The following is a 14,572-nucleotide window of genomic DNA, read 5'->3' as shown; positions in this document are numbered from 1 at the left end:
CCACAGAAAATGCTATAAAAACTTGCAAAACGTTGGTAACAATATGCAAGTCTACACGAATGATATGAAAGTTCACTAAAATACCCTAATCTGTTAGATTTCAAGTTTTTCCAAATTAAAATTTTAAAACACATACATACATAATGTAAAAACATCATACCTAGGAGCCAGATTATCATATGTATAAGCAACAGACATAAGTCGCTGAATCAAACTGGTTCCTTGGACAAGAACAAGAAATACCTTTAAAATAAAAACATTAAAAAAAAAAAATCTGTAAATACACTAAAGCACAAAACTGCATTTTAAACAGACTCCATATTACTTTGATTTTTCTTTATAAAAATATAAAGAATACTCTAAAACTGGTTATTGGAAAATACTACAAAAGTATTAAATACTAGAAAAAACAGATTTTCATAAACAAATGTAAGAATAGCAACTTTAAAAAGAAAATAATACAAATTTAGAAAATACACAGGCAAATTCCATTTGGTCCACAGATCATCTGCATGTCACCCAACAGAGCGAGAAAAAATTATATATTATACATGCAGTGATTCTGGGGGGCAGTAGATGAAGTAACATTTTTCACTTGTGAAATAAATACTATAGTTAACCAAGCTTTGAATCCAGATTAAAAATCCTGAGGTTCAACATTTGTTTACTTATTTTCAAGCTGTATGACTCTAATACTGGATTTCTCAGTTCTTAATCTATATAATAGAAAAAATATTTGCTAACTTAATAAAGAATTATTAAATTTCTTCTGCAAGCCCAAACTCATTCTGGGCACTAAACTCTATAAAAGCACTGTTCCTATCCTGGGGAAATTAGTCCAAGGCAGCAGATAACATACAAAGCATTGCAGGAGCTTCCCTGGTGGCTCAGAGGCGAAGAGTTTGCCCGCCAATACAGAAGACACAGGCTCGATCCCCGACCTGGGAGGGTCCCACATGCCATGGAATTAAGCCCATAAGCCACAACTATTGAATGCACATTCTAGAGCCTAGGAGCTGCAACTATTGAGCCCATGTGCCACAACTACTGAAGCCCGCAGGCCCTACAGCCTGTGCTGCACAACAAGGGAGGCAACAGCAATGACAAGCCTGCACACTGCAACTAAAGAGTAGCTCCTGCTCGCTACAACTAGAGAAAAGCCCTTACAGCAACAAAGACCCAGAGCAGACAAAAATACATTAAAAAAAAAAAAAAGGAATGAAACACAAGTATATGCAATGTGCCAAATGATCAATGGAAGAGAGAGGCAACTAAAGCTGTCCCTGACTAAATAAGGAGAGCTTTAAGAAAAACTATATTTAAGTTTAGAGGTGAATGGATACATGTATATGTATGGTTGAGTCCCTTTCCAGTTCTCCTGACTCTATCACAATATTGTTGATTGGCTATATCCAACACAAAATAAAAAGTTAAAAAAAAAAAAGACAAGCTATACTTAGGCTGGAATTTGAAAGTTAAATTTGGAATCTGAAACTTCTAAAAGGCTACTGAAGGGGAATAAATGAAATATTCCATGACAATAAATTAGTAAAAGAATTAGTGTTTCTATTAGATGACTTCGTCTCGAGAAAAAGAGTAACAAAAATTTCCCCTCAAATAGCTTAGATTTACATACTATGCTCTAATTATTATGATAAACAAATGAAAAAATTTATGCTTTTTCTAGACTAAAACTGTAATAGTGACATATGCATAGAAAAAAATATGCACATAAAAAGAGAACCCATGGTAAATGACCTGTGACTCTGGGGAAGGTTCATTTGTATATTCTTTTTTGCCACACCACAGCTTGCAGGATCTTAGCTCCCTGACCAGGGGCAGAACCTGAGCGCTCAGCAGTGAAAGTGCAGAGTCCTAATCACTGAGCCGTTAGGGAATTTCCTCAATTGTACATTCTAAGTATTTTTAGTAATTATGTACTTGAACAAATTTTTTTAAGCCAATTATTTAAAAATCCCATATATGAGTATATGTATTTTATTTCTCTATCATTAACAACTCATTGCTCTGAAGGTTCTTGAACAGGTATTAGGGTAAGCTGCTGTCCTCAAATGATTACAAAATAAGGAACAGACTGAGTAAAAACTTATCTTCAACCTCCCCAGGTTCAGTTCACTGACAGAAACAGTGGAAGGGCACATACTTGACTGTATGAACAACAGAACCCACAGTCAGAAAGACTTCATTTCATTGCTGGATGTGCTGGCTATCGTGCCACTTTTGTTCAGCTCCAAACCCACCATACTGTGAACTTGCTCTGCCATTACAATGGCTGCTAAATTTCTCCTCTGCCAGCTGACTTTCTTTTAAGTTTGTCAAGCTGGGATACTCAAGAGATGACTTACGTGCTTTTTCTTTTTTGTTTGTTTTGTTTTGGTTTGGGAGGTTTTTTTGGTTGTGCCACGCAGCTTGTGGGATCTTAGTTCCTGACAAAGGATCAAACCTGGGCCCCCGATGGTGAAAGCATGGAGCTCTGACCACTGAACCACCAGGGAATTCTTGCTTTTTCTGTTAACACTGTTCCAGAAGTATTTTAACCAGATGAGGAAACTGGTTTCAGAATCAGTACCAGAATGAGTTCCTCAGAGGCCTAAACTCCAGTTCAGCAAGATCCCATCTATAAGCTTCTCACTTCTGGTTAACTATAATCTTTTACATATATTCCTCAAAAATATGTGAAATTGCCTGCATTACCTTAACATTCCCTTTTTAATTTATAGCCCTCCAAAACATAGGATTCTCTGGTGGCTCAGTGGAAAAGAATCCACCTGCCAGTGGAGAAGTCATGGGTTCAATTCCTGGGTCGGGAAGATCCACTGGAGAAGGAAATGGAAACCCACTCAAGTATTCTTGTCTGGGAAAAATCCCAGATGGGACTAGAGTCCATGGAGTCACAAAAGAATCGGACATGACTTAGCAACTAAACAACTCTGAAACATATAAATAACATTAGTTCTCAATCTTAAATTTACTCTGTTGGAATACCTAGTGTAGTTTGTTTTTCTGAATGGATCCTCCCTCCATTCAGCATAAAAATTACTGAGACCAACTAATGAATTCAACCCTACAGTTAGATAACATATAAAATGGCATAAAATTCACTCTGCAGTTTGGATGATGCACTGAAAAGTTTTACTCCTTCGTAATTGCTACTGATTTAAAATGAAGGCAAGACTTCTGCTGTGAGGTCATACTGTGGTGATCTAGGATAGCATTTCATAGGTATCAGTGTTATTCACTTTGTAAAAACAAAAATAAACAAATTCTCTTAAAAGACAAGTGTATTACTACAGTTTAACGGTAATGTTTCTACTTTACCTCTGTTAATCTTGGTATATGAAGACCCTTAGCATGATCACCAGCAGCCTTTCTTGACTTGCCAGGCCATGTTCTTTTCCTATGGCTTTCTGCTATACCAGACCAGGCAAAGACATCATGATAAGCTAAATCCAAATCAGATGGATCTACTGCAAACTGGCATATTAACTTCAGCAAGCAAGCAAGACAGTCTAGCTGCCACTGTGGATAAGAAGAAAATGTCATTTACTTAATTTCTATTAATTTCACATGGCCACTATACAAACTGAAATTAAAGACTAGAAAATGAAAATAATTATAGCTAGTACTTAATCCATGAGGTAATGAAATTTCCTGTTCATGTATTACGGTTAATAACAACCCAATCTTAAAAAACAGACACTAGATAACTAGAATGTGTATTCAATGAAATGAAAATGATATTTGTATTTCTATCATGAAATAATCACAAATGTATATAATAACAAGATATAACAAAATACTGCTTGAAATGAACTGAAATACTGAAATTATTAAATTACCTACAAAATTAGCATTAAGGGCAAAAATATTAGAAGCTGTCTCTCCACATTAAGTGGCATATACTCTAATATTTGGAAGTGAAAACTATTCTTAATAATTTGATAACTTTCAATTGGAAATTTGCATTTACAAATGTACATGTAAAATAAAACTCCTAAGTGAGTTAAAGCTCTACATTAAAAATTTTTAAATAAAGCAATTCCTTCAAATAAATAAGATCATCATCTATGTATGAGAGCTTTCTCTTCAACGGTCCTTCTTCTCTTCTTTTCCTAATACTGCTACTAAGTGTTACAACTATACCAATATACCATGAAACACAGCAATACTATGTAACTGATTTTTCAAGAAAGTATCACAAAATTTCAGTGAGGGAAAAAAAAGTCTTCACAACAAAGGGTGCTAGAAAAATTGGATAGCCATATGGAAAAATAAAACCTCAACTTCATTCCACATATACAAAAGTTAACTCAAAATGTATCACAGATCTAAATGTAAAAGGTAACTATAAAATTTACAGAAGAACACATAGGAGAATATCTTTGTGACCTTAGAAAAAAGATTTCTTAGCTAGGATTAAAATTGAAAACTTCTCTGCTTAAAAGACACTGTAAATATAAAGAAAAGACAAACCACAGATTGAATGCAAATGTTCTTAATACATATACCTGACCAAAAAAATTTGTCCAAATTCATTAAGGAAAAAAGTCTTACAGCTCTTTACTAAGAGAAAAAAACAAAACAAAAACCCCAAAGAAAGCAAAACAAAAATCCCCAAGATATTTACAGACACTTTACAAAAGAAGATAAAAAACATGGTCCAAATGAAATGATAATGGGGACATTTATAACTATGTTTACATTAAAAAACAAGAAGGATCTCATTAATCTAACTTTAGAGGTTAACAAACTAGAAAAAGAAGAACAAACTATACCCAAGGCTAGTAGTTGCAAAAAGGAAATAATAAAAATCAAAACAGAGATAAATAAAATAGGGAATAGAAAAACCTAAAGAAAAAAAAAAAAAATCACTGAAAATCACAGCTGGTTCTTAGAAAAGAACAAAATTGACAAACCTTTAGCTAGGAGGACTAAGAAACAAGAAGAACCAAATTACTAAAATCAGAAATAGAAGTGGGAACATTTCAACTAATTCTACAGAAATAAAAAAGATTTTAAGAGTACTACAAACAACTGTTATGTCCCCAAATTCAATACGCTATACAAAATTAACAAATTCCTAGAAACACAAAACTTATAAAGACTCAATCAAAAAGAAACAGAAAATCTGAACAGACTTATAACTAGTGAGGAGATAGATTCAGTTATCAAAAATCTCCCAAAAAAGAGAAGTCCTGAACCTGACAGCTTCACTAGTAAATTCTAACAAACATAAAGAACTAATGCCAATGAGAAACCTATATGCAGGTCAGGAAGCAACACTTAGAACTGGACATGGACCAATAGACTGGTTCCAAATAGGAAAAGGAGTACGTCAAGGCTGTGTATTGTCACTGCTTATTTAATTTATATGCAGAGTACATCATGAGAAACGCTGGGCTGGAGGAAGCACAAGCTGGAATCAGGATTGCTGGGAGAAATATCAATAACACCACCCTTATGGCAGAAAATGAAGAGGAACTAAAAAGCCTCTTCATTAAAGAGGAGAGTGAAAAGTTGGCTTAAAGCTCAACATTTGGAAAACTAAGATCATGGCATCTGGTCCCATCACTTCATGGGAAATAGATGGGGAAATAGTGGATACAGTGGCTGACTATTTTTTGGGGATCCAAAATCACTGCAGATGGTGACTGCATCCATGAAATTAAAAGACCCTTACTCCTTGGAAGGAAAGTTATGACCAACCTAGATAGCATATTAAAAAGCAGAGACATAACTTTGCCAACAAAGGTCCATCTAGTCAAGGCTATGGTTTTTCCCCTGGTCATGTGTGGATGTGAGAGTTGAACTGTGAAGAAAGCTGAGCTCCAAAAAATTGATGCTTTTGACCTGTGGTGTTAGAGAAGACTCTTGAGAGTCCCTTGGACTCCAAGGAGATCCACCCAGTCCATCCTAAAGGAGATCAGTCCTGGGTGTTCATTGAAAGGACTGATGCTGAAGCTGAAACTCCAATACTCTGGCCACCTCATGCAAAGAGTTGACTCACTGGAAAAGACCCTGATGCTGGGTGGGGTTGGGGGCAGGAGGAGAAGGGGCGACAGACGTTGAGATGGCTGGATGGCATCACCAACTCAATGGACATGAGTTTGAGTAAACTCCGGAAGTTGGTGATGGACAGGAAGGCCTGGCGTGCTGCAATTCACGGGGTCGCAAAGAGTCGGACACGACTGAGAAACTGAACTGAACTGAACTGAATGCCAATCCTCAAACTTTCCCAAAAAACTGAAGAGGGAACTCCGTAACTCATTTGATGAAGCAAGCATAACCAAAGCTAGACAAAAGACAGTACAAGAAAATTACAGGCTAACATTCTTTATGAATATTCATGTAAAAGTCCTCAACAAAATATTAGTAAACAGAATTCAGCAACATATTAAAAGGATGACCAATTGGGATTTATTCTTAGAATGCATGGATAGTTCGACATATGAGCACTGATCAATGTAAATACTCCATATTAACAAAATGAAGGAAAATACTACATTATCTTGATTATTGCTGAAAAAGCACTGGACAAAATTCAACACCCTTTTATGATAAAAATACTCAATGAAATAGGAGCAGAAGGAAACTAGTGCAACATAATAAATAAAAGTCATGTATGAAAAACTCAGTGAAAATCATACTCAATGGTTAAAGACTGAAAGCTTTTCTTCTAAGATCAGGAGCAATGCAAGGACAACTGCTTTCACCACTTCTATTCAACACTGTAGTGTTAAGTTTTGGCCTGAGCAATACACAAGAAAAATAAAAGGCATCAAAATTGGAAAGGAAGCAATAAATTTACCTGTTTGTTACTGATGCAGAAAACCCTAAAGACTCCACATAAAAGCTGTTAAAACTAATAAATTATCTCAGCAAAGTAGAAGGATACAAAGTCAACTATAGAATTCAGTTGTACATGAACAGTGAACAATATGAAAAGGCAATGACAGAAAACAATTCCATTTCAAATAGCATCAAAAAGAATAAAATACCTAGGAAGGAACTTAACCAAGGAGCTGAAAGACTTCTAGAATGAAAACTAAAAAAAGTTGCTCAAAGAAATTAAAGACAAATAAATGGAAACATATCCTGCATTTATGGACTGGAAGACTTATTATTAAAATATCAATACCACCCAAAGTGACCTACAGATTCAATGCAATCCCTGAGAAAATCCTAATGATGATTTTTGAAGAAACAGAAAAATTCATTCTAAAATTCACAAGGAATCTCAAGGGACTCCAAACAGACAATCTTGAAAGAAAATGACAAACCTAGAGGACTCACACTTTCTGATTTAAAAACTTAACTACAAAGCTACAGTAACTGATACCAGTGAAGTATTGGCATAAAGATAGCTTTAAAAAAAGGAATGGAGATCTGAAAGAGACACATGCACCGCACTGTTCATCGCAGCACTGTTTATAATAGCCAGGACATGGAAGCAACCTAGATGCCCATCAGCAGACGAATGGATAAGGAAGCTGTGGTACATATACACTATGGAATATTACTCAGCCATTAAAAAGAATTCATTTGAATCAGTTCTAATGAGATGGATGAAACTGGAGCCCATTATACAGAGTGAAGGAAGCCAGAAAGATAAAGACCAATACAGTATACTAACACATATATATGGAATTTAAAAAGAATGTAACGATAACCCTATATGCAAAATAGAAAAAGAGATACAGATGTACAGAACAGACTTTTAGACTCTGTGGGTGAAGGTGAGGGTGGGATATTCTGAGAGAACAGCATTGTAACAAGTATACTATCAAGGATGAAACCTATCACCAGCCCAGGTTGGATGCATGAGACAAGTGCTCAGGGCTGGTGCACTGGGAAGACCCAGAGGGATGGGATGGGGAGGGAGGAGAGAGAGGGGGGAATCGGGATGGGGAACACATGTAAATCCATGACTGATTCATGTCAATGTATGGCAAAAACCACTACAATATCGTAAAGTAATTAGCCTCCAACAAATAAAAATAAATGGGGGGTAAAAAAAAAAGGAATGGAACTTATAGCCCAAAAATAAACCCTCATCTATATGGTTAAATGATTTTTGATGAGGATGCCACGAACATTCACTGTGGCAAAAGGAGTCTTTTCAAGGAAAGATGCTGGAAAACCTGCATCTCCACATGCAAAAGAACAAAGTTGAATCTTTACCTAACACCATATACAACAATTAACTCAAAGTGAATCAAGGATCTAAGACCAAAGAATAAGACCTAAAAAACAATAAAAATCTTGAAAGAAAACACAAAACCAAAGGGTCATGACATTGTATTTAGAAATGATGTCTTGGAGAGTATACCAAAAACTCAAGTAACAAAAGAAAAAACAGAAAAATTGGACTTCACGAAAATTTAGTTTGTGAATCGTAAGACTATTCACAGTATTCTTTAATGCATTGAGAGATACATTATAAATAGTGGATCTCAGTCAGTCTGAATGCAATCTATGTATTAGGCAAACTAGCACCTCAAGCGTTGCCAAGCTACAGTGTGTGCCATATGGTAGTAAATTTTTCTTAATACTTCATAAAAGTATCCATAATTTTAAAAAGCAAAACAGAGAAAATCTTTAGCACATGATTATCTGTAAACTTTATTCAAAGCAAACACAGAACAGTTTTTAAGCAAAAGTCCTATGAACAACACATAACTAGTCATTAAAAATTTTAAATTCTCTCACTTTGCCTGAGAACTAAAAGGCACCTTATAATTCTGAAAGAGTAGTGAGAAAACAAAAACACAATAATAAAACACAACAAAAGACATTTGAGTTTTAGAAGTCAAAAAACAACAATTACTATTGCAGAGGTATCTAAGAAGGAAAATATCTGTAGCAAAATATGTAAAATAAAAATGGCAAAGAAGTATTGAAACCAATGCTAAGATTAACAAAATCTTAACAGATAGCAATACACGTCTTAAAAAGTATATTTTCTTCAATATACTGGATGCAGCAGCATTCAGTAGTAAATCAAGAACATCTGACTCCTAGACTCTAAAATAATTCTATAAAACAAGGACTAAGAAATTAATTTTTGAATGCAATGTTTCATAATGCTATTCTGCTTTGCTGGAGGTCAGGAAACAAGCATACTTTCCATTTCATACAAAACTGGATTACGCAGTTTGGTCCATCATTATGGTTTTAAAATATTCCACAAGTAAGCAATTTTATTTTCTAATATTATAGGACAGTGCTTCTTCAAGTTAACAGCAATAAGTACTATTTCCTAAAGCTTCCATTTTGTTAAAGATCAATAATTTTGTAAAATACTATTTAAAAAATACTGCATCAATGTCCAATTGCTATAAAAATTTCTAAAGGCTTACTCTCAAATTCTGTACCTATTTCATTGCAGACCAGTCACAAATGGTCTGGAAATACATTTGGAGTACGGCTGCTTAAAGGAAAAAAATGGTCAAAACAAAGAAAAAAAATATTTTCAAAAAACTAAAGACAAACCAAGTTTCTTAAAAAGCATCCCAAATTTTAAGACTATATAAACATTAATATTTAACTTACCAAGTTAATGAAAAAATGTTCATGAATTATAGTTCAGCACCATTAATATTAGCACTTAAAATTTACAGAGTTCTGAGAACTCTTACTCATAATTAGCTCACCAGATTCCTTGTTTTTCCTTAAATTTATTTCTACTGTATACCACACTCCTTTACTACAATAAAGTTTGCAGCAAAAGTTACACTTGCAAGTGGCTCATGGATCTGGCTTATGGAAGTGGCAATCAGCTACTGTAACTGGTTCAAAGGGTGAATTTTCACTTACCACAGTCCAGGATTCCTGCTCTTTTGGCTCTAGAATTCCAGAATTAAAAATTTCTAACAACTGTTGAAGTCCTCCAGCAGCAACAAACTGTAAGCAATTGCGAGAGTACAGTAAGAGGAAAGCAGCTATATAATGCAGTAAAATCTGCTTTTTGATTCAGTGACTGGATGTGTGTGTATGTCTGTGTGTGTAAGTAAAATACTACGTATCTTTCATTTAGGAAATTATTCTTTGGCTTAAATAACCAATATAACTTGTATACAGTAAAGTAACAACAGCCAGCTGATTTTCAAGAATTTTTTAAAAAGATTCTTACAAAAATCTATATACATATCTTTGTATTCCATTAACCATTTAATTTCAGGCACTGGGATGTCCTAACACAGTATTCTAATGAAGGAAAAAAATAAGTGCTAAAAACAGAAGCACCAGGGCCTTAAATAATCTCAGTTTAATTAATGTGATTAAAGTAATATATAATTTAAAAATCATGCTTTATTTAAATGGTACGTTACTTTAAAACAATAATTAAGGTACCTACTTTTGGTACATGAGATCAATTATTTTTACCAAGACACTGCAAAACATGTATAATCAAACCTTGCAACTCCAGGAATTTTTACTGTTTTCCACTTGATCCTCACTTGAATCATCTGAATCTGGATAAAGATCACTATAACTTCCCTGTGGGAATGGCAAAAATAAGTAAGGAAGGGTGGCAGGAGGATTAAAAGATAATGTACTCTGGAATGTTGCTCCAGATAGAAAACAAACATTTGATGATGATAATGGAAATGCAATCACCGTTGACTCTCTCCTTATTCTTCGGTTAGGTTTTCCCAGTGCTTCAATAATTTCCAGGGCATATAACAGCTTGTGAGCACTTTTAATTTTGAGCAGTTCTTTCCAATTAAGTCCATCATTACTCTTAAATTAAGAAAGAAAAATACAGGTTTCTCAAATGTATGTAATAGCAGCATAGGAAAAAAATATATGTTATCCTCCAAAACAGTTGAGGTAATTCACCATCTTCTGAATGAAAAACACACAGCTTAACTGCATGTGTCAACTTTTAAGGATACAGTAGTACAGTGTGTATTTAACATTTTGTGACACCTACCCATTTAAAAAGTCATATACAAATACACAAACTTACATTCAAAATACAGAGTCTTGAAAAATCACCTAACAACATCCCAAATCATAGATAACCATTAGTATAACATTAGGACATTGTCTTTCCGTTAGTTCAATAGGTGTTCTTTTGGTACTCCACTAAGTAACCCCTTATTATATATATAACTTTTAAAAATAATCTTTAATTTTAACAGACATCTTTACAAAGATATTTGATACTTAATACATGTAAGGTCATGCCTCTGGAAATATTAATGTATATTAAATTTCTTTGCCTCCCTTTTTCTCTATTTCTACCAGTGCCGTGTATAAGCAGCCAAAACAAGCACTGATACAAATATCATTAAACCATATGTATTTTCTCTAAACATTATTCTTTGTTGTCAAAAACAAAGCAATATTCAGAACATACAATAGTATGAAAAAACACTAATATAAAGGCAAGTTTACTGTTTACAGAGATAATTTTAGAGACCATCCTTGCCTTGTACTAAACCCATATTACTCAAGCTCACTAATAATAAAATATATGAACATTAAAATGAAGTGGCACTTTTTAACCTATTAAATGGGCAAAATTTTACTGAGGTTACAGGCTAATAACCAATCTCATATACTACCAGTAGAAATGTAAACTGGTATCATCCTCCAGGGAAGTAAAAATATTTTGTGAATTTACCTGTTCATCTGAGATATTCTGGAATGCCATCAACATGTTAGGACATGTAGGAAGAAGCATCAGTAGCTCCCATACACGCCTGGAAAGGTTTTCTGCGTGAAGATGAAGTTCTTCACATCTTAAGCTCTACAAAAATAAGAACAACTGCTTATCAAAACAGATCAGTTTTTGTTAAATCTAAACTTAATTTCGATCTGCATCGAATCACTATTAAGTTTTATAATATATTAAAATCTTAAACTGAGAATAAACCATTTGTTACACAGTAAAGTTAGTTATGTCAAAGCAGTGGTTTTTCAACTTGCTACTGAACACTTTTCTAGGAAAAAGTGACCTGCAACTCTGGCCACTTTCCTCAGAAAAACTTTTCAAACAGAAGTGAAAATGTTTTATGAAGTCATCCAAGTAAATTTCAATCAGACTATCACCTATCTCCTCTTTGCAGGCCACTATTCCAAGAATGATAAAAAGCTGGTTAATATTTAATTTGGGGAAAGAGTACACCTGTTTCTCTTATTTTCCTAATCCATACCTTATATTTCAATCGCAGATAAGCAGAGATAAAAGAAAAGCAAACACTTTTAAAAACCTACTTTTTTTCCATTATCACTTGTTAAATTTGAATTCTCTAAGGTACTGAGATAACAGTAAGCTAAACAATATTACAGAAAGTATTAAGAAAAAAAGAGTCGGACACGACTCAGCAACTGAACAAAAACAACAATGTAATAGGCAAGTTTTGGGGGTTTTGTGTTTTGTTTTTTAATTAAAGAACAACCCTAGGAGGTAAACAAACAATGAAAGCTAAAATGTACAGTTCTGGAATTTTCCAGAGTATGAGTTTGTACTCATTATTCTACTATTAGCTGCTGTCACATAATGATTTTGAGGTATTCACCTAGCCTAACACACGCCAAAGGAATACCCTTACACATCTACAAAAAATAATTCAGTTCATTCTGTATAATGGTATAAAGCTAATGTACTTTGAAGGTAAGAGAATTTTAGAGATGGAATTTCAAGGTAAACTTTGCTTTACACAGACCTAATGAAAAAGAGAAGCAACCCAAGTTAATACTGTTAGTTTAGTTGAAGGCAAGGCACTGACAGTTCTTCAGTAATTTAGAATTCATTCCTTTTAAACACTCAGTTTGAAAAAGAGAAGGAAGGGGAGAGGGAGGGAAACAAGGAAGAGACTAAACTCTGCAACACATGATCTAGAGGGGGAAAAAACTCCCCAAGTGTACATGACTATGATCTACATTGTGACTAGAAGGCCACACAACGTCATACATAGTAAAAATCCACTGTTTTTGGTAATCCTCTTCAAAACTGAACCGATCTAGTGCAACAAAGAAACCCCACTCCATCAGCTGCACACTGGTCACGGTGTTCAATAACTTATCTGTCCAAAAGTGAATGCTTTCTCTCTGGCTTAGGCCTCACATCGTCAATTACAACGGGCCACTAACTGGTCGCCTACCTCTGGTTTTCTCTTAACATGATCTTCCAAACTAACATCTAAACTTTGTGACTTTTTGTTGCTTTAAAAGCTTCCATGATAATAACAATCCATTTTAATATAAATAAAAACCTCTTAAGGTCTTTTGTAGTATGGGTTACAATCTGTCTTTCTGTCCTTATATTTTAATTACATTATAATCATGCTCCCAGTTTTTCAAATTTTTGTTTCCTCCTTATGTTATGCTCCCATAACACACTTCATAGACTACTAGCACCCTTCTCAAAAAAGCAGGAAGTTCTTATAATCATCTTTTACTTTTAAACTAGCCATACAACACTGACAGGAAGTAAAAGGTCATTAAATATGGCATACAATTTAAAGGTAAGGAAATGGAGGTTTATGGACATCTATTATTATCAAGATTATTTTGCTTGAATAAAAAGGGGATTTCTTGGGAATTTAAGAGTGTGCCACCACAAGAGAAACCAGATTATGGGGAACAGATGACTCAATTTGATAATTCATGAGCAAATACATTCTGGAAATGTAGAAAGAAGCCACTTAACATTCTCAGGAAAGAACTCTGTTAGCCTAACATAGAAAAGTCATAAAGGCACCACTATTTTATCTGCCAATCTCAAAATGATGATTCTTCCAAGAAAGATGGTCCCCTGAAATAGAATGGTGGCAGTGAAAATAAATTAAGAGGACAACAGGTCAAAACATCAGGTGTGGCAGACAGGATCAGGAGGAGGGATAGACTTGGGTTCAGGAAGAAGAAAAGAAATGGAGTCCAGGTTTCTGACTTGAGGAACTGGGTGGATTCCATTTCAGTGAAGGAGAATGGATGCCTGTGGGACATTAAGCGGAAGTGTTAAGTAAGCAATTCAATGTTTAAGTTTGGAACTCAGAGAACAGGTTTGGTCTGGAGAAGTGAGTTTGAGAGTTATCACTAAAAAGATGGTATTTAAAGTCAAATTTTTTTAATTATTTATTTTTAATTGAAGGATAATTGCTTTACAGTATTGTCTTGGTTTCTACCCAAATAAAGTCAATTCTTCCTCCATGTACTATTTCCACGCTAGTACGTGAGGTTCCTTATTGTTTTTCTATCCCTGTCAAACAAATCTATTACCTTTAAGGAAAATTAAGATATATGTCTCTCCCTCTGCTTAAAATACTTCAATGGTGGACTTCCCTGGTGGGCCAGGGATTAACAATCCTCCTGCCAATGCAAGGGACATGGGTTCCGTCCCTGGTTCGGGAAGATTCCACATGCCTCAGGGCAACTAAGCCTGTGTATCAAAACTACTGAAGCCCAAGGGCCCTAGAGCCCAAGCTGCACAAAAAGAGAAGTCACTGAAATGAGAAGCCCATGCACTGTAACTAGGGACCAGCCCAGCTGCTTGCTGCAACTAGAGAAAGCCCATGCTCACCAACAAAGACTCTAAATA

At 34.7% G+C, this 14,572-nt stretch overlaps 1 protein-coding gene across 6 annotated transcripts in view; it reads right to left on the bottom strand.

The window, feature by feature from the left end:
- Positions 1-14,572, bottom strand: part of USP34 (ubiquitin specific peptidase 34) — a 223,009-nt gene that overhangs the window by 69,789 nt on the left and 138,648 nt on the right. For all 6 annotated transcript variants that reach the window (XM_061155228.1, XM_061155230.1, XM_061155226.1 and 3 more), the window contains 6 exons: positions 11,654-11,779; positions 10,642-10,764; positions 10,438-10,521; positions 9,838-9,924; positions 3,340-3,540; positions 161-243 (listed from right to left, as the gene is read on the bottom strand). In XM_061155228.1, coding sequence (XP_061011211.1) covers positions 161-243; positions 3,340-3,540; positions 9,838-9,924; positions 10,438-10,521; positions 10,642-10,764; positions 11,654-11,779 — 704 coding nt within the window. The remainder of the gene's footprint in view (positions 1-160; positions 244-3,339; positions 3,541-9,837; positions 9,925-10,437; positions 10,522-10,641; positions 10,765-11,653; positions 11,780-14,572) is intronic.

The sequence above is a fragment of the Dama dama genome, chromosome 11 (genome assembly GCF_033118175.1).
Source record: "Dama dama isolate Ldn47 chromosome 11, ASM3311817v1, whole genome shotgun sequence".
Taxonomy (NCBI): domain Eukaryota; kingdom Metazoa; phylum Chordata; class Mammalia; order Artiodactyla; family Cervidae; genus Dama; species Dama dama.
Note: the sequence above shows the minus strand (reverse complement) of the source record. Positions and strands in the feature narration are given on the sequence as shown.